Genomic DNA, 23,606 nt, shown 5'->3' with positions numbered 1-23,606 from the left:
TCACCTTTACCAACAAGTTAGCATTGTCTCATTTGGTAAGGTCAGAAGACCAAGTGTGTATGAACACTGTACAGGAAGTTAATGCGGGAACAAATCCAGCATTTACTACTGAATGTACCAAGTAATAGAGTGGAAATAGGGCTGACTTTCTTTTACAGCCCAGTTTCATTGTACTTAAGGGGTAGTTTCTGTGGTAAGTTTGTGGTAAATACCATAAAACATACAGGGAGTGCAGACCTAAAGGTCAAGGTACTTTATTTGTACTTACCTTGTTCTTACATGTGGTAAGTACCACAAAAGACACCATTGCACAACATGTAAATACCCAGTAAGTATATTATAAATACCCAGTATGTACCACATAAGTATGAACCAAATAGTACAACATAAATACAAAGCAAGTACCATGTAAGTACCAAGTAGACACAAAAAAAGTACCAAGTAAGTACCCAGTAATTCCCAAATAAAAGTACCATTTAAGCACCCTGTAAGTACCTAGTAAATTCCATAAAAAGTACAATGTAAATACCACTTAAGTACACAGTAAGTAATGTGCTGTGAAAGAAAGCGTTACCAAAATGTAATGATCCATAGAGTCAAAAAAAAAATTGGGTGGGAACGGTGGCAAAGGGCCGTGCTGGGTGGCTGGCTGATGAGGCGTGGGTTGGGGGGGGGGCTTGGGATTCTGGGGCCTGGCCGGTGTTTTGCCTGGTTGCTTGGCGCTTGGCCTGCCCCCTGGGTCACTGATGCACACAGCAGAGGGGTAAAGGGGTTAATTTATTGCATTTATTTTTGGGTTTCTCTGGGCAAAGGGCTGAATTTATTTATTTTCATTTTATTTAAATATTTTTACCTTTATTTTAATTTTATTATTATTATTATTTGTATTATTACTGGGGACGCTCCTGGTCTGGCTGGGGAGGATATGGTTCCCCTTATGATCACATGGTTCACTTTGTAATAGTAAAACCTGTACAAGACAAAAGGCCTTCAGCTGTCATCTGTTCCCTCAGTTGTTGGACAGAACAAGTAAAAAATTAAATAAATACATAAATAAATACATAAAAAGAACAGGGTGATCCCATTTATTGAAAAATTATGACTATAAATCATTTTCGGCATCACAACAAACAAAAATAAACAACTCATACTGGTTAATATACCTAATACTTCCCTAACGTTTTGCTCTGTAATGTTTGAGGATAAAGTAAGTAAAGTATATTTTTTATGTTGATCAAAATCTTACACATTGAAGTTATTTACCGTTGAATGTTGCTTGATGTGGTTTGTTATAGAGGTTAACTGTCACGGTGGAGGGGTGGCTCGAAAGCCGGTAGGACCCAGAATGCAGAGGCGGAGGCACACGGTTCAAGGGCAAGGGGTTTAATGCGAACAAACAAAAGGCGCTGCAGAGCAGGATGACAAAATCAAAACAAGACTCACTGTGGCGTGGCGAGGGACAAGAAACGAGGAACATGGCATGACATGAACACCAGACAGGAATAATGGACCAATACAGGAGGAAGGCAGAGACAAGACTTATATACAGACAGGGCAGACATGACACAGGTGAACACGATCAGGGCAGATGGGGACCAAAGGAAGTAAAACTCAAGAAACATGACAAGACAGGAAACCTTTCAAAATAAAACAGGAAACAGAACCAAACAAGACAGAACAAGAACTAAAGCGAAAAACAAGACACAACAAACTGAAACCATGACAGTTAACTACCTTAAGAATCCTTCAACTAAAACTTTTTAAAAAATATCCATACATAAGTAAATTGACAAATATGTAAAATAAATAGATAAATGGGGTTAGAGTAAAGAACACTGCATGCTCTTTTTTTTTTTTAACATGCATACAGGATGTGTCACTTCCTCTTATTATCTTCTTCCGCTTTAGATCACTCGCTAAATGTGTTTCTAGTATAATGGAGATGGTGTCCTTTTTATCTGCATTTTTTCTGGTCATTTTGGTTCAATGGCAAGGTAAAAGTATTTTTGTATAATAATTCAAGCTTTTAGTGTTTTTTAGAATACATTAACCCTTGTGCTATCCTAGGCATTTTACCATTGGGAGTTGGGTCATCTAGACCCACTAGACAGTGCTCTGAACCTTTTTTCTTCAATGATTTGTGATCTTCACTGGTGTCCATGGATTACATGAAATCTTTCCACCTTTATCCACCTTTGTCATGGTAGGGAGAACACGTCAATGAAAGGGGGGGGGGTCATCTAAGATAGCACAAGGGTTAAAGAAAGTTTTGGCTCTGACAAAATGTGTCTAAGGAACCAGGGTATTTTTTTCTTCCTGTTGTACCAAACTTTTATAAATGTAAACGTTTAGTTCTGCAACCTGAGGCCTTGGAGGCCCAATTGGCTCCTTTATTCCTCTATTGAGGCTCTTTGGTTTTGAAGTAAAATGTTACTGTTTTAGATGGTTAATGGGTTTGTAGTTCTGGTTCATTTTAGCTTATTAAGTTTTATCATTTTGATTTAACCTGTCAGATTATAAAAACATGTTAAAAGGTTTAATACTGTCAGAATGGTTTATTATTAGAATGACTTTGAAGCATGTTTGTGTCTTCAGGTTGTGCAACCTAAGCTTCCAGAGCCACGTGTGGTTCTCTGTTTAAAGTTTTTAATTTAAAAAAAGTTACTTTACAGTAAAAAACAACGTAAGTAGAAAAGTTAAAGTAAAGTAAACAAATGCAAACATTATTCAAGTCATTTAAAAACAGTAGAAGGTCAGTGCATCGAGTTAAACTAGAACACTAGGACAGATGTTTGTGCGCTGTCTACCACAGAATATTAGTAAAGGTCAGTAAATACAACAAGAATTAATGCACTCCAAATTATAATCACACTGATTTTGTATTTTTGAATGAAAAAATGAATTTTATGAGAGAATTTTGAAAAATTCTGTATGGGTCATCCAAATAGCTCTTAACGAATTTCTGTTTGTTGAACAGAATTTGATTGATTGGTTGATTTATAGTCTGCTGACATCACACTACCTACTACAGAGGCCAAGTTATTGAACAAACCTCCTAAAGAAAATAGTTTTTTGTTTTTAATAAAAACATTCAAACAGACTGTTCCACATTATGACACACAACAGAGATTCACAACATTTGATATATTCTAAAGAACTAAAAAATGGTAATTTGTTGAAGTTGCTGCATTTTGAGGTTATATTTACTGAAATCAAAAGCTATTCCGATCAAAAACATCTTCATAGGTCAGGTTACATTTGAACATAGGAGCCCTTATCTTGTAGCAGCTTCACATTTCTTGCATCCATGGCACTTGTGAGATTTTGGAGAGTTTCTGTTTTGCAGGATGTTAGAATAGCCTCCCAGAACTGCTGTTTGGATGTGAACTGCCTCCCACACTCATAAAGTGGTATGAGAAAGCTTGGGCACCCCTGATAATTTCCAAAAATTTTCTTCATAAATCATTGGTTGTTTGGATCATCAATTCCAGTTAAATATTTCATATATTTATTTATTTATTTATTTATTTACTTATTTATTTATTTATTTATTTATTTGAGAAGTGAAATGAAGTTTATTGGATTTAAAGAAACTGTGCAATAATTACTTAAACAAAAATAGGCAGGTGCGTAAATTTGGGCACCCCTGTTTTATTGATTTGACTACCTTTAGCAAAAATCATTGGAACATAAAATTTGTATTATAAGCTCATTGACACTTGACCTACATACACATGAGAAGAAGTATTTAAGGTGGCCAAGAGCAAGTTTTTCTATTCTTTGCATCTTCTTTGAAGAATGTCAACATGGGAACCTGAAAACAGCTGTCAGATGACCTGAAAACAAAGATTGTTCAACATCATAGTTTAGGTGAAGAATCCAAAAAGCTTGCTAAGATATTTCAGCTGTCAATTTGAGGAAAATAGTGAGAAAATGGAAGACCACAGGCACAGTTCAAGCAAAGGCCTGGAGTGGCCGGCCCAGAAAAATCTCAGATAGGGAGAGGTGAAGGATGGTGAGAACAATCAAACTCAACCCACAGAGTAGCTCCACAGACCTACAACGTGATCTGGCTGCAGATGGTGTCACTGTGCAACCATTTAAGGCACTTTGCACAAGGAGATGCTGTATGGAAGAGTAATGCGGAAGAAGCCTTTTTCTGCGCACATGCCCCAAACAGAGTGGCTTAAGGTTTGCTAAAGCACATTTGGATAAGCCAGCTTCATTTTTGAATAAGGTGCTGTGGACTGATGAAACTAATGTTATTGTTATTTGGACATAACAAGGGTGGTATGGTTGGCGAACAAAGAACACAGCATTCCAAGACAAACACTTACTACCCACAATCAAATTTGGTGGCGGTTCCATCATGCTTTGGGGCTGTGTGGCCAATGCAGGTACTGGAAATCTTGTCAAAGTTGAAGGTGGCATGGATTCCAGACAGTATCAGCAGATTCTTACAAACAATGTTCAAGAATCGGTGACAAAGTTTTAGTTGCGCCGGGGCTGGGTACTTCATCAAGACAATGACCCTAAACACTGCTCTGATTCTACAAAGGCATTCATGCAGAGGAACAAGTACAATGTTCTGGAACGGCCATCTCAGTCCCAGACCTGAATGTGATTGAAAATCTGTGGCGTGATTTAAAGCAGGGTGTCCATGCTCGGAAGCCATCAAATCTGACTGAACTGGAGATGTTTTGCAAAGAGGAATGGTCCAAAATACTTTCAACCAGAATCCAGGCCCTTATTGGAAGCTATAGGAAAAGATTGGAGGCTGTCATTTCTGCAAAAGTAGGATCTACCAAATATTGATGGCATGTTTCTGTTGGGGTGGCAAAATTTATGCTCCTGCCTATTTTTGTTTAAGTAATTATTGCACAGTTTCTTTAAATCCAATAAACGTATTTTGACTTCTCAAATATTACTGCGTTCATCTGCTATATGATATATTTAACTGAAATTGATGATCCGAACAACCAATGATTTATGAAGAAAAATCTTGAAAATTATTAGGGGTGCCCAAACTTTCTCACACCACTCTAGATATTTGGCTTGAGGATGCTCCAAAGTTTCTAAATAAGGTTGAAGTCAGAGGAGGATGGGGGCCACACCATTAGTTTATGCCCATAGCAGCCAGTGATGCAGATGTATTCCTTGCAGCATGAGATGGTCCATTGTAATGCATGAAGAGGAAACTGCAGAAAAAAAGTGGTCAGTCAGAAACTCCACCCACTTTTCAGAGGTCAATTTTACACCTTCAGGGGTTGACCAGCTCTCTCCCCATGATTGCGGCCCAAGTCATGACTCCGCCACCTCCCTGCTGAATGATAATTAAGCTAAGGGCTTTGGATGAAGTTTAACAACTTGTCGTGTCCAAAACCCTTTTTTCAGTTCCTCCCAAACATAAATTTAAACAAACAGAATTTGGAAATGTTGGAATGGGCACTAGGGCTTTAACTTGAGGGGACTGTAATGTTCAAAGGCACAGGACTAAATTCAGCCGAAACTGTGGTGTCAATCAGAGGCACACAGTTATGGAATACACTGCCACAGCATATTATAAACTGTGAAAACTATCCTACCTTCCAAACAGCTCTTAAACAATGGCTGAAAACAAACCAGTCCTGCAGACATTCATTCATTCATTCATTCATTCATTCATTCATTCATTCATTCATTCATTCATTCATTCATTCATTCATTCATTCATTCATTCATTCATTCATTTTCTATTCACTTTTGTCCCTTTTCGGGGTCACGGGGCTGCTGGAGCCTATACCAGCCACTTGTGGACGAAGGCAGGGGACGCCCTGGACAGGTCGCCAGTCTGTCGCAGGGTAGAATGTCCACAATCACACAACCATTCACTCTCACACTCACACCTATGGACAATTTAGATTAACCAATTAACCCATGAAGCATGTTTTTGGACGGTGGGAGGAAGCCGGAGATCCCGGAGAAAACCCACACATACACGTGGACAGACAATGATGTGAATGTTTTTTGACTCACTTTTTTTGTTAATAACCTTTGTAAATATTTTTACCACTAATATTGTGCTAGTATATTGTGTTGTAAATGTAATTGTCGAACCTTTTATCCTGCCTTAGGACAATGGATGAAATTTAGCTCCTGTGTCAACTCTGCCATTTTTATGTTGAAGCAGCTGCAGCTGTTAACATGCACTGTCCTAATTCAAATAAAAGAAAAAAAATATATATATATTTTTGAACAGAATTACAGGGAATGAGCCTAAACACTGAAGACAATCAATTATGGTATAGAAAAAAAACAGTATAAAAGTTACTATTTAAAAGTAATTTTCTACATAGGGACTGCCAGTGCTGTACTTTTTTCTTTGCAGGATGGACCCCGAGGAATGTGGAGAAATACAAAAGTATGTGTGGCCAGTGCTGAGCTTTTTTCTTGGCCGCACTTATTTTGAAAGCTGAAAACAATATGTGGCTTGATAGCTGCACATAGAATATTTGCTGTGGCAAACCAGTCCTGATTTTACAATTATTCCCTAAAAGGCCCCGTAAAACAAAAACTAAATTATGCCTTGGAAGCAATAAAATTACATGTGGACAATGCAGCAGTGTGTATCTCTGCCGCATGTATTACGTGTGGCCAACATGAATTTCCATTAGTTTTTGTGCCTGGTCACTTCAAAATACATGCGAATAACATCAGCCAAAATAGCTACCGTTAGAATAAGATCAGCTAAAAAGAAAGGTCAATATTTTCTATAGAACCTCCAATATTGTAGGTTATTGTAAATATGTGTTTGGATTTGTGAACAATCTAAGAGAGGAAAACAAATACAGTTAGGTAGGACATCTATGAACTAACTACTATGAAAAATGTCCATTATAATTGGTAAGAATTGGTACCTTTTATTATTTACATAAAATTGTGTTAAACAGCGTTCAGTTGCCAGCTTTGCCTGTCTGGACAGGTAAACCGGAAGTAACTTTACACTCTGTCTGACGCCATTTTGTCTGACGTCACCGTAAAAAAGGGTCTATTATTTTGAAATTTCCAAATTTTTACAACTTTAATTTGTTAAAGTTTGCAGCCTCTGTATAGGATGATCTGGTGATTATTCTTAAGGCTTTTTCTAAAGAAAAAAGAAAGCTGTTTCATGCAGTTTTGTATATTTTCTCTTACCTCAACACAATGCAGCTGTTCAAAATGTACAGTGATGACTGATTTAAAAATGTTTTACTTTGGACCAACCGTGGGCCGGGTGGGTGGCTGCCTGGAGTGCGGAGCGGGTCTCCCTTGGGGGGTCCTGGCTCGTACCTGGGGTCGGGGCGGGGGGATGCCCGGAACTCCTGGGTGGTGGTGGGGTGCTCGTCTGGGGCTGTGGGCGTCCCTCTCCGGCGGGGCTCTGCGTTGGGCTCTTCCGGCGCGGCGGGGGGCTGCTTTCCTGGCTGGGCTGGGGCGGCGCTCTCTTTCCCTCTGCGCCTCCCTGCTCTCTGGCTGTGGGGGCCTCGCGGCGGTCCTGCTGGCCCTGGCCTGGGTGGCGGTCTTGGTCGCCCGGGGGGCGGTTGTTCCCTGCCTGTTACCGTATGGCGTTGGGGGAATTCCGGCTGCCACTGCTGCTGCGGCGGGGGTCTGGGTGTGGGGGTGGCTGGGCGCTCCTCCTCCTTCTTTTCACATTCCACCATCCATTTTAGAAGAACATAAACACTCACTTGAGCACAGGTGTTAGCTCACCTTTGCACTAATAGTTTGCATGATTGAATGAATGAAAGATTTCACACTAGTTGGTTTAAAGGCATAGGTATGCTTTCGTGAACACTATCTGTTTTGTGTACATTTTGACATGTGGACATTTTTGCAGCTAGCAGGTGTGTTGCTAATATTTGAGTGTGTGTGAACAGGCCCCGCCCTTTTTGTACTACATTTGAACCGTACCGTGGTGATAAACAACCAGTAAACCTGTCTGCTCTATGCTGCTTCATGGTCTTACCCCCCTTCCCCTCCGATTATCACCCTCCTACCCCCCCCTCCCTCTAACGTCCCTCTCTCTTCTTCCCCTCTTTCCTTTTCCGTCCGGTCCAACACCAAAGATTTTCAAACATGATTGAAATTAATAAAGTTTGGCCTCAATTACAAAAGGGGTTTATTCAGACATACCTTTGGTTTGTCTGAAGATGAATAACCCCTCTTGTTAAAATAAAATATGTCCAACACAAGAGGCCCTCAGCTCTCATCTGTCTGCCTAGCTGTTGGACAGGACAAGTTAAAAAAAAAAAAAAAAAAAAAAAAAAAAATGTTTTACTTTGTGAAGAACAGATATTTATTTGGTAATTATTTGACACAGGGTGTATTTTATTTCGAAAGGAACTTGTATGTGCTGCTATCAAAGTAAAATAAGTTAATATATATAAAGAAAAATATAAGTCTTCTATCATTTAATCATTGTACATTTTGAAATGCTATATTATATAAATGCATGGCACAATGGCCTCAAAAACAAAAATAAAGTATATTTTTCTAAATAACCAAGTGGGACTTTGTGGCTCTTGTTGGGTTTCTGGTCAGTAAGAAACTGGATCAAATGGCTCTTTAGGGTTAAAGGTTGCTGACTCCTGGTTAAGTTAACATAGCTTTCCTGTTTAGTACATTGCTGTTTTGGCAGTTCTAAACAGATTTTTACATGACTTTCTATTTAAAGGTTTACTTGGAAACTTTTGTTCTTTTTATTCACAAGGGACTTTAAGCAACAAATTTACATAGCATGTTTCATGCTGTTTAAACATTTTTTATTTTTGTAACTTCCCAGTTTCGCAAAAAGTTTTTTTTGCATCTTTTTTTTCTTCTTCAAAAAACTCATGGTTTTCTATTATTACATACCTGTAAATGTTAAACAAACAAAAGAGGACAGTTTGTCAAAGTGTTTTTCTTTCTTTATTTCAAGCTGCATGTCTTTTTTCGCATGACTGATGCGTCACCTCTGTGTGGAAACTTCACAGAGCCTTTAAGATGGGGGTTGGGGTGTTAATTTCTTTTTCTGAGATAGAGCATTTTCCTTTTGAGCTCCTGGTAAACTCTTCTTGCTGCACACTGCATCACACTTCCTACAATCTTTCTTTGTGAAATGACACATAAATACCCTGTGGAAACTGCTTAACCTCAAAATAAGAGAGAATTCTCTTTACCAATATCTGAATTTATGTAGCAAATCTTCTATAAAGTGTGTCACATAAACTAAACCAGTTTCTTTCTCTAGAACTCTTTACTGAGATGCCTGTGAATTTCATCATAGTTATACCCCAACTATGAGAGGCAAAATGAGAAAAAAAATCTGAAAATCTCATTGTCTGATTTATAAAAACTTTATCTGTAAATCATAGTGGAAAATAAGTAGGATTTCGGGCTCTCACAGACCTGTAATTTTCTTTGTATGAGGATCCTCTGTTCTCCACTTGTTACCTGTATTATTAGCACCTGTTGCTAGTTGAACTGGTTGTGAACTGGTTATCTATGGAAAAGACACCTGTCTACAACCATAAACAGTCCACTGTGGCCACTATGGCCAAGACAAAAGAACTGTCTAAGGACACCAGAAACCAAATTGTTGACCTGCACCAGGCTGACCTGCAGAGAGCTGAGAGAGCTGGGACCAAAGTAACAAAGGCTACCATCAGTAACACACTACACCACCATGGACTCAAACCCTGCAGGGCCAGACGTGTCCCCCTGCTAAAGCCAGTATGATCCAGAAGAGGATGGGGAAAATTTCTTATGGTCAGATGAAACCAAAGTAAGAATTCTACTTGTCCTGTTTGGAGGAGAAAGAATGCTGAGTGGCGTACAAAGAACACCATACCTACTGTAAAGCATGGGGGTGGAAACATCATGCTTTGGGGCTGATTTTCAGCAGAGGGGCCAGGACAACTGATCTGTGTAAATGAAAGAATGAACGGGGCCATGTCTTGTCAGATTTTGAGTGAAAACCTCCTTCCATCAGCAAAGGCATTGAAGATGAAACATGGCTGGGTCTTTCAGCATGACAACCATCCCAAACACTCTGCCTGTCAAGCATGTTAAGGTCCTGGAGTGGCCTAGCCAGTCTGCAGATCTTACCCCCATAGAAAATCTTTGGAGGGAGTTTAATGTCCTGGTTACCTAGCAACAGCCCCAAAACATCACTGCTCTGGAGGAGATCTGCGTGGAGGAATGGGCCAAAACACCAGCAAAAGTTTGTGAAAACCTTGTGAAGACTGACGGAAAACATTTGACTGCTGTCATTGCCATGTGACAATGACATGTGCTTATATTGTATGTGACAAAGTCTTCTTCCACTTTCGGCTTCTCCCATCTGGGGTCGCCACAGCGAACGAGTCGCATGGTAGATTTGGCAATGTTTTACGCCGGATGCCCTTCCTGACGCAACCTTCTCAAACCGGGCTTGGAACCGGCAGAGGTAGAGAAGGGAACAGGGAGCAGCCCGGAGTCGAACCGTGGTTTTACGGACGGAAGGCGCCGCAAACCAGCACGAGCTAAACCGGCTCATTGTATGTGACAAAGTATGGAGTTGAATACCTTGAACCTTTGTTGATAACCAAATACTTATTTTCCAACATTATTTACAAATACACTCTTTAAAGATCAGACAACAGGATTTTTCTGTTATTTTTTTTTCTCATGATGAACGTTACAGGCCTCTCTAATCCTTTTTAAGTAGGAGAACTTACACAATTGGTGGCTGACTGAAAGCTTTTTGCTGCACTGTATGTTTGTAGTTAACTGACATCTGCAGTTTTGCTTCTCTGTTTTGACAAAATTCTCTGTAACTTCAGTTACTGAGTCTTTTTTTTTTTTTACCTTTCATTGTGTTAAAATGTTATTTCTCCAAAATGCATTGAACCTTTCAAACATGAGATTTAAAACATACATTATAGCCAATTATAGTTTTATTTATGTTGAGCATGAGACTTCAAGCTATGTCTCTAATCTGATGCAATCGAATAAATCTAAGGTTAAGGCGTGTGCTGTAGCATTATTTAAATGTTAGTTTTAAACTGAAGTGGGGGGGAAATCCCCTGAAAAAACAATTTATCTTGTCAAAAGGTTTTACAGATAAAAGCATTTAAAGCTTACTCAGCTCTTCAGGATCAACTGTCAGTTTGGTCTTCGGTATCTTTCAGATATTCACAAATATCCAAAATACAAGATATTAACATTTTGCTTCATTTGGTCTGACAGCAAAGACCTGTACTGACTTTTTACTTTAGGTTACATTTAAACTTTTGACATTTTGCATCTAATACCTAAGAAAAAAGAAGCATTACAAATGTAAAACAATATTTTTTTAAAAACTAATTTTTCTTTCAATCATTTGTCATTTGTTTCAGGTGTCTCTGCTCTGACTCCAGTGTTTGTTCAGACAGGAAATGATTTACTTCTGGATGCCAATGGAGCTGATTGTTCAGAGGACGGCGTTCTTATTTTTTGGAGGTTCAATGAAAAGGATAATTTAGTGAGACTTACATGCCATAAAGATAGAGAACCAACAGTGAATAAGCTTAAGTATCCGGAGAGAACTGAGATCACTGAAAAAACATCTTTGAAACTGAAGAATTGTCGAGAAGATTTCACTGGAGTTTATTCAGCAATAAGGATATCAGATGAAAATGAAGTTGTAGCTAAATACAACGTCACAGTTAAAGGTAAATCTCTTTGTTCTTCTCTCACATCTCAGACCAGATTCTTTTAGTTTGTTTGACTTTGTTGGACTGTCATTTCCTCCTCAGATCCAGTATCTCCAGCTCATCTGAAAGTGGATTCAGTGTTCAACAGCTCAGACGTCTGTAACCTGACTGTGACCTGCAGCACAGATCACTCCAGTGTCAGCAGCTCCTTCACATGTGGAAAGGAAACCTGCAAACAGGATAATGGACAGCAGACAGACACCTCACAACAAGGCAACGTTCTCCACGTCTACCTGTCTGATGAATCAGTCATCTGTAACCATAGCAACCAAGTGAGCTGGGCTAACAGCACCAAGAGGATTGAACTTATTTGCCTTCTGAATTATGGTACGTCTTAGATATAAAATGATAAATTCCAGATAATAGCTAAATGAATTTCTATCTGTTACAGTTGCTTTAAATGAATAAATGTTTGTATTTTTTAATGATTCACTTCAGAAGTGACAGAAAATGTACACCCAATAGCCAGATAAGTTCAAGCTACTTGATTTAAACCACAATTCATGTTTTTTGTTTTGTTTTTGTCATTACAGGAAAGACATACCATCCCCTCTTCTGGATTTGGATCCTCATTGTGTCCATCATTGTCATTGTTGCTGTTGTTGGTGGTGTTGCAATTGGTCTTTCTGTCAGGAGAAAAAGATGTAAGTAAAATTTTTTGCTGTGATTGCCTTTCACCAAAAGTAATTAAATTTTTAATAAAATGCATTACATTTTGATGTTCATGTGGTATCATCTAATTATTTATTTTTAACCCAAATCACGGGTTAGATATGAAGCCAATTACCGTGGGACTTCTGACTGAGTCTGATGCTCCTCAGGTCAGTATCTTTATGATTTTAACAGTACGTTTTCCATAAAACTGAACTGTTGATCTTGATTCAATTTTATTTATATAACCCAATTGTACAACAATAGCCGTCTCAATGGGCTTCAAACCGACCGGTAACGTTGTAATAAACATGAATTAAACTAAACAGACAAAACTAAACTGGGCACTCTCCTTTGCGGTAAGGACCCCCCCCCCCCCCCCCCCCCCAAAAAAAAAAAAAAAAAGATTCAGTTAAAAAAAATAACTCCTTCATGTGGGTGTCCTCCCAGGAGGTACAGGCGATGTACCAGAACCAGGATCATTCTCCTTAATAATACGGAATTAGAGAAAACATGAAATGCCAGATTATCACAAGTGTGTCATTATTGTTTAGTCACATGCTAGTCACTCAGTTTGAATCATGCACATGTGAACTCCTACTTCTCTTTAGCACAAATACCACATGCTTGTGTTATGCTGTTTGAGTTGTACTTCTGTGAATTTACTAAACAGACTGTGTACTTTTATAAATGTAAATGCAGTCTGTAACAAAACAAACAAAGTGAACAATATTCTGATTTAATTGTTGTGTTAAACTTTAAAGGCTTCAGCTGGCCAGCCTCCAGGTCCAGAAACTCCTTCAGACACCGTAATGTCAGTCTACAGTGTTGTTCAACCTCATACGCAGACAGTATCTCCTCAAACTGAAACCAGAAATGCGCCTGAGAGTATTTATGCTCAAGTAGAAAAGCCTGCAAGAACCTCACCGAAACCAAAGGTCTGCACTGTTTCTAATTAATTCAGATAGAGAAAGGCTGTGTGCGCTGTACGTTTGTTGTATTGCACTGTGAATTTACCCGTTCAGTATCATATGTGTCAGTAGAGATTATAATGTGTCACAACAAAAGCATTTTTATTCCAGTTTACAGAGATCTATGCTTTTGCTTTTTTTGGTTTTTAATTTCTCTTTTTTTGAGGCTGCAGCTAAAATGAAGGAAGTTTTTTTTTAAATTAATATTATGCTTTATTCCTAAAGTACAGCTGTTTAAAAGATCAAACGCCAACAGGAAACTGCATGTATGGATAATAATTAGCATTTCTTAAAAATGTTCCCGTTATGATGTATCATAAATGTTTCTTTTTGTTTATGTTTGTTCTTGCCATAGATTGATGTTATTGCATTTTTTACTATGTTGTACAAAGCTTGTAAATAAGTTTACATCCAGTAAGAAAGAGATTTTTTTTTCTTCTTTTGCAAACGTGAACGGAGAAAAGTTGGAACATGTTTGATGTTGATTTGAATATTTTATGACATCTATCCATCTATGTTAGATGTTTCATGAACAAAAAGAAATTCTAATTTTTTTTAACGGTTGTGTTTTTGCAAATAAGTGTTTGCCTCGTGTCATTATTGTTAAACTCAGGCTATAATTTAATTTCAGCTAAATGAAGTATTTTTTTCCTTAAATAATACAGTGTTTTTGGATTCTTGTCTGAACAAAACAATGTAATATGTCAGTATTATACAATTTTATGTAAAGTTTTGCTCTCTATGTTTTGCTCATGCAGTTTGTAGGTAATACAATGTGAGGAAACCATTTTATGTTGAAAAAAGGTGGATAAATGTATCCACGATGAGCCTGAAATGTAAAGATGAATGTCTAAACATTACCAAGGTGAGGGGAAGACCAGCCCAATGGAGTTCAGTGCTTTTTCCACCCATCACTCACCTTTACTCACTTATAAGAACAAGGGGTTTAGGGGTTTTCACTAAAAGCACAATTCTTTTGACATAATATCAGTTTAAAAAAAGAAATAATCAACTTTTAAATGTATTTTGTTTAGATATACTTTAAATACAGCACTAAATAAATCCTATCAAAACTCAAAGGTTAATTGACCCATGATAAATAAATTCACAGATTTATAGCCCGTATTCAGTTTAAACTTCCTTCATTTTGGTGGGAAACTGCAGTCTGCATGTACGCTCTGAGGGAGTGGGGGGCTGCTGTCAGAGGTGGTGTGAAATAACCCTCCCCCATCAAGTTCCTTCTAACAGGAAGTGAGTCAAACACAAACCATATAGTAACCGAAATCAGCAACATCTGTTTGTCAGACGCCTGTTTTTGAGGTATAAATGTCAACCAGATGAACTTGATAAACTTCACAGATAAAGTTTAGTCTCTTCTACAGATGCTGTTGCGAATAATATCAATCTGTGCTTTGGTGCTTACGTTAACTAAAAATCAATTTTCAGTAAAACAACTTGATTAATTTTTGTATCCAGAATTTTCATCCATTTCGGGTAATTAAAATTAACTCAGTTACATATACTTGAGAAACTTAGAATCACATTCATCTCTAAGACTGATGTATGTGCAACACTTGTGGTTTGTTTAATAAATATCTACTCTGTTCCTCTTGGTTGCCTAATGTGATACTTCCTTCTTCTGTTAAATGTCCACATCATTTTTACCAGAAGGACTATTCACAGAACTCTACCACATCTATACCTTTTTTCACTGAACACAAGCTTAAAACTTTGTTGAAATTCTAGAAATGTAAAAAAACAACAACACAATTTTGCAATTACTCCGCTTCCAATAAATCATAATTATGCAAATAGAAACACAAATCAACTCATACGTTAAGTCATTGATGTGATCAATACTTACAGCAGATACATTCAAATTGCTCATCATCAACTATTAAAGGAGACGTTGGCGTCTTGTTCAGGCCATGGAGCGGCGAGCTCCTTACATGTGGGAGGGGCTAGGGATGAAGCCATTTGGAGAAATGGTGGTTGGTGATTTTACGGAGGAGCTGTGGATCCAACAATTCCACATGACATGCTCAACTTTTGAGGAGCTGTGTGACGCTGTGGGACCTGCGCCCGCTGTGCAGCGCCCAAGGCAGCCAGTTCCTACCAAGAAGCCCAGTCCCATCCGGTTGTTGGTCACATGACTCATTTAATTCAAGAAAAGGGTTTCCATCGCAGTTTTGTGAAATATATAAATTTCAATACGCCTCAAAAACCACTGGGATTAGAAAGGCAATAGTCATTTTTTGGCAAGGTGTGAAATTTGGCAGTTTTCACATTTTTGTACAATACGGGAAAAGAAAACATTTTTTAAAGCAATTTAAAATAATAATACATAAATAAAAAATCACTTAAATTTGTAGCTTAAGGCTGTATTCATACTGGAAAAAATCATTTGGTCCGGTCCGACTCCGCTCAGTGTGGTCCGGATCGAGTCTTAAACCTTCCGTTTGGTTTGTATTCAGACTACCATCAAGTGCACTTTCCTATTTTGAGCCAAAGCTAGTAGACAAAACCATGTGACTAAAGATCTCTTCAGTCATTGGTCAGGAATTACGAGGGCGGGGCATAGCAACTAGGAAAAAATGATGGAAGTCCTGCACTTTGCAGTCCCTGTCTGGATAGATCACTGATTCAAACTTTATATTTCACTGACCAGTTTTGAACGTCTGTATCAACAGCAGGTACAACACTTTTTACTTGCTACTTATACGGCGGAGGCAAGGCGGTTACCGAGGAGACAGCTAAGACGGTTCATTGCTAAGTGTTTATGACATACAGATAATCGGGAAAACATTGAGAAGCAATGAGTGTCAAAAGTTGTTTTGATGAGCCTTCATTCATCCAACCACATTTCAATGTGTTGCTGTGTCTCATCGTTGTAATGTTATGGCGTTGTTTTTTTGGGGGGATTCTGTTAGGGAACTACAAAGTAGTTTTTAGGAGGACGTCACAGCAACATCGGGTGCGCGTTATGTTTATTTTGTGAATTTTTTTTTAAATTAGTGATTCTCCTACTCATAAGAGTATGAGAAGGCCTCACCATAAAAGGGAGTTATCCTTTATTGAGCAGGACAGAAGAGTTGAGTCTACTGAACCTGCCGTTAAATGAAACACAGAGAAGAAGAAGGAGAGGGCGGTGATGCTGTAGTATCGCGAGACCCAGCGAGACGAGTGTGGTGAGTCGACTTGGCGGCGCGTAAGCATTTGAACAAACATTTTCGATCTTGTTTCATTTTTCCGCCATATTAAAATATTTCCTGCTAACTAACATAACCTGTTAAGAGTATTAAGCTTCTGTCAGCCTGGAGGACCTGGAGAATTTCATTGACGAGTGTTTTAATACCTGCAACATGGTGAAGCCCAGAACCTCCACCACCACCCCCTCCGCCAAGCGTGAACGGCCTGAGGACTCTCCCGGGGCTGTGTCCTCTCCAGGCTGCGGAATGAGCGATATCCTGGATTCGATTGACAAAAAGCTCTCCAGCTTTGATGGCCGCCTCAATTTGATGGAGATCCTCCATAGAGAATTTCAAGGTCTGCGAGAGTCTCTGGAATTCAGCCAGCAGCAGGTGCGGGAGCTCGCAGCGGAGAACCAGGCCCTCAGAGAGACAGTCAAGATCCTGAACAGTGACACCACTCGTCTCTCCGAGGAGAACCGATCCATCAAGGAAACCCTCCTGGATCTTCAGTCGAGGAGCATGAGGGACAATCTAGTGGTCGCGGGGGTTCCAGAGGAGGCAGGAGAAGACCCCGAGGCCACCGTGAGATCCTTTTTACAGGTCCACCTGAAGCTCCCCCAGGAGGAGGTGCAGAAGATCTCTTTCCACAGGGTTCACCGCCTCGGAGGAAGAAGGTCCGACCACCAGCGCCCGCGTCCTATTGTGGCTAAATTCGAACATTTCAAACAGAAGGAGTTGGTGAAGGGCCGAGGACGGGAACTGAGAGGCACGCATTACAGCGTTAATGACCAGTTCCCGGCAGAAATCCTCCGTAGAAGAAAGATCCTGTTCCCGCTGAGGAGGAAGCATTTTGCTGCTGATTCGAGAGCGGTTGTGGCCGTTGACAAACTTTACGTGGACGGCCGGCTGTTCCGGGACCCGGAGATCACCCCCTGGCTGTGCTGAAGGCTTTCAGATCCGCGCTGAGAACATCTGCGCTGCCCAGAAGAAACCCGCTAAACTTACTTCAATGAATGGAAAACTGGATCATCAATAATCCACACCTCGATCTCAGGAAAACAGTCTTTTTTTTTCTTCGTCACCTCAGTCCCACTGATGTTTCTATTGTTGTTTTGTTGTTGTTTTCGTTTTCCCTTCTATCTCTTTTTTTCTTTCCTTTACTCTCCCCCCCCCCCCCCCCTCTCCCACCTCATCATATGTAAATCACCTGGAAGCAACTCATCCTCGGTAAGTATTTATTTATGCACGGAACGGGTGCGCGCACACACAAGCGCACACAGGGGCGTGCACATGCGATCCCGCACACACACGCCGACATACTGCAATCACCTCACACAGGCTCTCATAGGACGCACGCGACACGCAGCTCACATAGCCAGAAAACGTTCACGCGCACAGCGCTTCTCAATGGGGCCGCGCGCACACGGACTGGTACACAAGCACTACTTAGCTTTACACCTTTTCAGTCAGAGCAGTTATGAACAGTCTTAACATCGTTAGCTGGAATGTGAGTGGACTTGGCTCTGAGCCAAAGAGACTGAAAGTGTTAAATCACCTGGATGGTCTAAAAGCAGATATAGCTCTACTGCAGGAGACCCATTTATCAAATTCTTTGAATCACCTTATGTGCTGCTTAAAATTTCCAGTTATATACTCTGCCAGTTACAACTCCAAACAACGAGGAGTTGCTGTTTTAATTAATAAAAATCTTAATTTTACTCATAAGGATACAGTTACTGACCCAGAAGGCAGATTTGTAATCATTAATATATCCATTCAGAATAAGGACTTTTGTATAGCGAGTGTATACGGGCCTAATGTTGACGACTCTTCCTTCTTTCACAGATTCTTCACCTCACTCTCAGTTCACTCTGACTCCACAATCATTATAGGAGGAGACGTCAACCTTGTTTTGGACCCTGAACTTGACAGACTCAGCACAGCAGCAAACCAGCGTACATGGCGGTCTGCAAGTATTCTAAAGCAGTACATGAATGATCTGGGTCTCTGCGACGCGTGGCGCTCATGTCACCCAAACACTAAGGGGTTCACCTTTTTTTCTCCAGTCCACCTTTCACACTCCCGTTTGGACTATTTATTAATCAGTAACTCTCTTTTAAAAAATATTCAAAGCTCCAATATCCATCCAATTATTATCAGTGATCATGCACCAGTCTCTGTAAACATTTCTAGGGAAAAATCCACACCCTCTGGTACAACCTGGAGGTTTAATACGTCTCTGTTAAAGGACCAGGAATTTCTTGAATTCTTTAAAAAAGAGTGGGCAACCTTCTTAGACTTCAACAATACTCCAGACATCCCACCGTGCGTTCTTTGGGAAACAGCAAAGGCAGTCATGAGAGGGAAATTAATTTCTTATTCAACGCACAAAAAACGCAAAGAGGAAGCAGATTTATTAGAATTAGAAAATAAAATCAAAACCCTGGAGACTGCTTATGCTGCTTCAGCACAGGAGCGCATTCTGGGAGATCTGAAAAATTTAAAGCTGCAGTTAAATGACATCATTAATAAACGAACACAATTTCAAATACAAAGGCTACGACTTTAAAGATTTGAAAACTCTAATAAATCTGGCAAATTTCTGGCTAATCAGCTTAAAATTAATAGAGAAAAATCATCAATCACCTCTATTATGGACCAAACAGGAAATGTCACTCATGACCCGGTCAAAATTAATAACGCATTTGAAAACTTTTATAAAAACTTGTACACACCGCAGATCAATCCGTCAGAGCAAAGTATTGACTCATTTCTTAATAATGTAAACCTACCCAGGCTAAATGAGGATCAAATCACAAACTTAGATTCTCCGCTCTCGCTGTCTGAACTTCATGAAGCTCTGTTACTTATGCCTAATGGTAAAGCACCAGGGCCTGACGGCTTTCCTGCTGAGTTTTATAAAGAATTCTGGGAACAACTGGCACCAACATTTTATAAAACGGTCACATCTATTAATGAGAGCCAATCAATGCCACCTAACATGAACTCAGCCAACATAATTCTTCTTCTAAAACCAGACAAAGATCCCACTAGTCCTTCAAGCTATCGCCCTATTTCTTTAATCAATGCAGATGTAAAAATCATCTGCAAAGCACTAGCACAGAGAATAGAAAAAATCACTCCTCACATAATTCACTTCGACCAGACTGGATTCATCAAAGGCAGACACTCGGATGACAATGTCCGTAGACTAGTTAATATAATAGACTTTGCCACCATTGAAAACCAGGAAATGACGGTACTATCGCTGGATGCTGAAAAAGCCTTTGACAGAGTAAATTGGAAGTTCCTTATTGCTGCCCTCCATAAGTTTGGTTTTGGAGAATCATTCATCAATTGGATCAAAATATTATATCACAACCCCAATGCATCAGTTAGAACTAATAAACAGACTTCAAACAGGTTTTTCCTTGGAAGAGGAACCAGACAGGGCTGCCCACTCTCTCCTTCTCTTTTTGCTATATTCATTGAGCCTTTAGCTGCAGCAATAAGACAGAAAGAGAGCATTATAGGAATAAAAACCAAACACAGCCATCATAAAATTAGTCTTTATGCGGATGACATATTACTGTTTTTAAGGAATTTACATTCTGTAAATGAAACAGCAATGATCATAAATGAATTCTCCTCCATATCAGACTATTCCATTAATTGGAATAAGTCTGTTTTATTACCACTCAACAGGAATATGGAACAAAGACTCACAATTCCAGTTAAAACAGGAAATATCAAATATCTGGATATCTACTTTTCCCCCAAACTATCAGAACTGGTGCAGCTAAACCACACCCCATTACTGAAAAGCATACAGGACGATCTAACACGCTGGACCAACCTGCCTCTGTCCCTTATGGGCAAGGTAGCCACGGTTAAAATGAAAATCTTACCCAAGGTTAATTATCTCTTCTCAATGATTCCCACACAACCGCCATTAAAATGGTTCAAAACATTAGACTCATCCATATCAAGCTTTCTATGGAACAACAAACCTGCAAGAATTAGTCTAAAAACTTTAAAATCTGCAAAAAGCTGTGGAGGATTAGAATTACCTAACTTCCACAAATACTTTCTTGCAAATAGATTACAATATATCTTAAAATGGTTAAAAAATAATCCAGAAACCAACTCATGGTTAGACTTGGAACAGGCGTTATGTGGAAAGATCAACCTGTCACAGCTACCATTTATTAGCCAAACAGTTAAAAAACAGGATTGTTTCAAAAGCATTAATATAAATGCCACTTTAACAGCCTGGTGGGAATTTCTCAAAATATCAAAATCATCAATTCAACCGTGACATGACACCCATCTGGAACAACCCGGACATCCTTATTAACGAAAAAATGATTCACTTCCCAGCTTGGCAAACAGGGGGCATAAAACAACTAGAGCACGTAATTATTGATAGAAGATTCATAACTCCCCAGGAACTTCAAGACAAACATGGAATAAATAACTTCTTGGAATATCAGCAACTTAAATCAAGTATTACTAAAAAGTATAAAATTAAAGACGACGATTTAAAGCTACCAGATGTAGTTACCACTCTGATTAATTTTTCAATGAATAGAACTCTCTCCAAAATATACAAACTTTTATGTAATTTAGATAACAATATTGCCCTTCCAACAAAAAAATGGGATGTAGATTTGAGCATCAGCACAGATGAAAGCTTCTGGTCAGAACTCTGTCTAAACACCTTTAAACTGACAAAAAGTCCAAATCTGCAGCTAATCCATCTCAAAACTCTTCACAGAATTTACTACACTGGACAGAGGATGTTCAAGATGGGTCTCAGTAACTCAGACATTTGCGAGCACTGTGATAATAATCTACCCGACAGCTACATGCACGCACTGTGGTTCTGCACTCCTGTCCAGGCTTTCTGGCAGCAGGTATGTGCCGATTTATCAGTCTGGCTTAAGGTTTCAATCACTGCCTCACCGTCACTTTGTGTGCTTGGTGACATGAGTGCCATCGATATAGAAGAAGGATTAGCATCTATCATTTTCATAACTCTTTGTATTGCCAAAAAAACTATTTTAATAAATTGGAAAAACAAGAAAAATATAAACATAAGTCAACACCGAAATCTGCTGTTTGATCATATCAGCTTGGAAAAAATGTCAGCCCAAAGCTCAAGTAACTTTGAAAGAATTCAGTCTCTCTGGTCTCCTGTGGTTGACTCCATGACTTAGGGGGTGGGGGGCTTGGTCGTCACTGCCCCTTGCCCTTCTGCCGTGGTTTGGGGTGGGGGTCGGGGCTTCCGGTGCCTGGCGGGGGCGGTGGAGGGCTCCGTTGGTCGGGGGGTCGGGTCCGGTGCCTGGGTGGGGCGGGCTGGGGCGCTGCGTGGTCCTCTGGGCTTGGGTGTGGGGGTGCGTGGTGGGGGGGTGGGGTGGTGGTCTGGCTTGGCTTGGTGGGGTGGTCCCTTTGCCTGTGCTGGGGGGGGTTGGCGGGGGGCCCTGCTCGGGGGGGGGGGGGGGGGGGGGGGGCAGCGGCGCCGGATGGGCTGCCCATCTGCACCTGGGGCTGGGATCGGCCCTTCCCTGGCTCTGGGACGGGACGGAACAACCCTCTCGGGGCCCCCGGTCGCTCTGGGTGTTGCCCGCTTCGGCTGCGGGGTCTGGGGTGGGGTGGGGTGGGGGGCTTGTCGGCCCTGTCGTGTCGGGGGGCGTTCTGGGGGGGAGGGGGGGCCCATTATTGGTACGGGTCGGGGGGGCTAGCGGGTCGGGGTCTCCGCTGAGGCAATCAGTGGTTGCCTCGGCCGGTTGGCCTCCTCGGTCCCGTCGAGGCCTGACCAGAGCTCCTCTAGGGCCGGCGTCTGGGGGTGGGGGCCTGGGCTTGCTCCGGGGGGGGGGGGGGGCGACGCTTTCTGGCTCCTCTCTCTCTGTGTGGGGTGGGTGGTGCCGGGCCTGGGGTGTCGGCGCCTCCCGGGGTGGGGCCCCTGGGCTGGGTGGCCCTGGCCCCTTTGCTGGGGGTGGGCTGGGGGACGGCTGTTTGACCACCGGGGGACAGTCTTCCAGCTGTCCCCAACTTACCCCCTTCCTTATATAACCTCATATTTGGGTGAGGGGGTGGGGGGTCTAGCCTGCGATGCGCCTTGGGGGGGGGCTACTTGGGAGTGGCCCCCCTCCTATGGTTGCCGTATGGAGTGGGCCCCCCCTCTTTCGGTTTTATTTGCACCTTAGACATGTAGGGTCCTTGGTAGGGGGGGTGCTTGGACATCACTGCAAGCAAGCAGCAGATGTCCTCCTGGCACCCTACCCGCCAATTTTTACCGCACCTTAGACATTTAGGGCCCCTTGGTGTGGAGGGTGAGGGGACATCACTGTGAGTAATCAGGAGATGTCCCCTTAGTGCCCTACTCGCCAATTTTAACTGCACCCCCCTTAGTACACACACCCCTCCCCCTTCAATGTATACATTCAAACATAAACACACACACATGCACACAAACACCCTCTCAAACACCCATACACGCACACACATTTTACAAGGAAGGTGAGACCTGGGTCCATCTGTCCCCTACCCCTTCCCTGGTGGGGGGTGCGGGCCCCTTGGCGATGGTGGCCGTGTCCCTTGGGTGCCGGCTCCCTGGGCCCGGCGGTGCTCTCTCCGCACGGTGGGGGGGTTCATATTACACCTGAGCCGGGGGTGTTCGTGTCCCTGGGGGGTGGGTCCTGGTCCTTGCCCCTGGGCGCTGGGCCCCGCCAAACTTCCAACATGGCCGAGCCTGGTCGGGCCATATTTATAACACCCCTTGTGGACCGCCCTTTTTTCCCCGGGGTTCCCCCCTCCTGGGCGGGGGCGGCGGGCCCCTGCCTTGCTCCTACCTGGACCAACCGTGGGCCGGGTGGGTGGCTGCCTGGAGTGCGGAGCGGGTCTCCCTTGGGGGGTCCTGGCTCGTACCTGGGGTCGGGGCGGGGGGATGCCCGGAACTCCTGGGTGGTGGTGGGGTGCTCGTCTGGGGCTGTGGGCGTCCCTCTCCGGTGGGGCCCTGCGTTGGGCTCTTCCGGCGCGGCGGGGGGGCTGCTTTCCTGGCT

General features: G+C 41.5%; 1 protein-coding gene across 1 annotated transcript; it reads left to right on the top strand.

Annotated features, from left to right (window-relative positions):
* Positions 1 to 1,874: 1,874 nt before the first annotated feature.
* LOC111949075 (uncharacterized) lies at positions 1,875 to 13,485 on the top strand. Its single transcript, XM_023965303.2, has 6 exons — positions 1,875 to 1,994; positions 11,373 to 11,687; positions 11,772 to 12,056; positions 12,263 to 12,373; positions 12,501 to 12,550; positions 13,145 to 13,485. The coding sequence occupies exons 1-6, from the start codon at positions 1,937 to 1,939 to the stop codon at positions 13,337 to 13,339; spliced, it is 1,014 nt and encodes a 337-aa protein (XP_023821071.1). The 5' UTR covers positions 1,875 to 1,936; the 3' UTR covers positions 13,340 to 13,485.
* Positions 13,486 to 23,606: the final 10,121 nt, after the last annotated feature.

The sequence above is a fragment of the Oryzias latipes genome, chromosome 17, assembly GCF_053564925.1.
Source record: "Oryzias latipes strain Hd-rR chromosome 17, Olatipes_Hd-rR_3.1".
NCBI classification, from domain to species: Eukaryota; Metazoa; Chordata; class Actinopteri; order Beloniformes; family Adrianichthyidae; genus Oryzias; species Oryzias latipes.
The sequence above is the reverse complement of the archived record's forward strand: the minus strand, read 5'-3'. Positions and strand labels throughout refer to the sequence as shown.

Coding starts and splice junctions, on each gene's coding strand:
- LOC111949075 (XM_023965303.2), top strand. CDS start 1,937: ATGGAGATGGTGTCCTTTTTATCTGCATTTTTTCTGGTCATTTTGGTT. Junction 12,057..12,262: donor TATTTGCCTTCTGAATTATG/GTACGTCTTAGA, acceptor TTGTCATTACAG/GAAAGACATACCATCCCCTC. Junction 12,374..12,500: donor TTCTGTCAGGAGAAAAAGAT/GTAAGTAAAATT, acceptor ATCACGGGTTAG/ATATGAAGCCAATTACCGTG.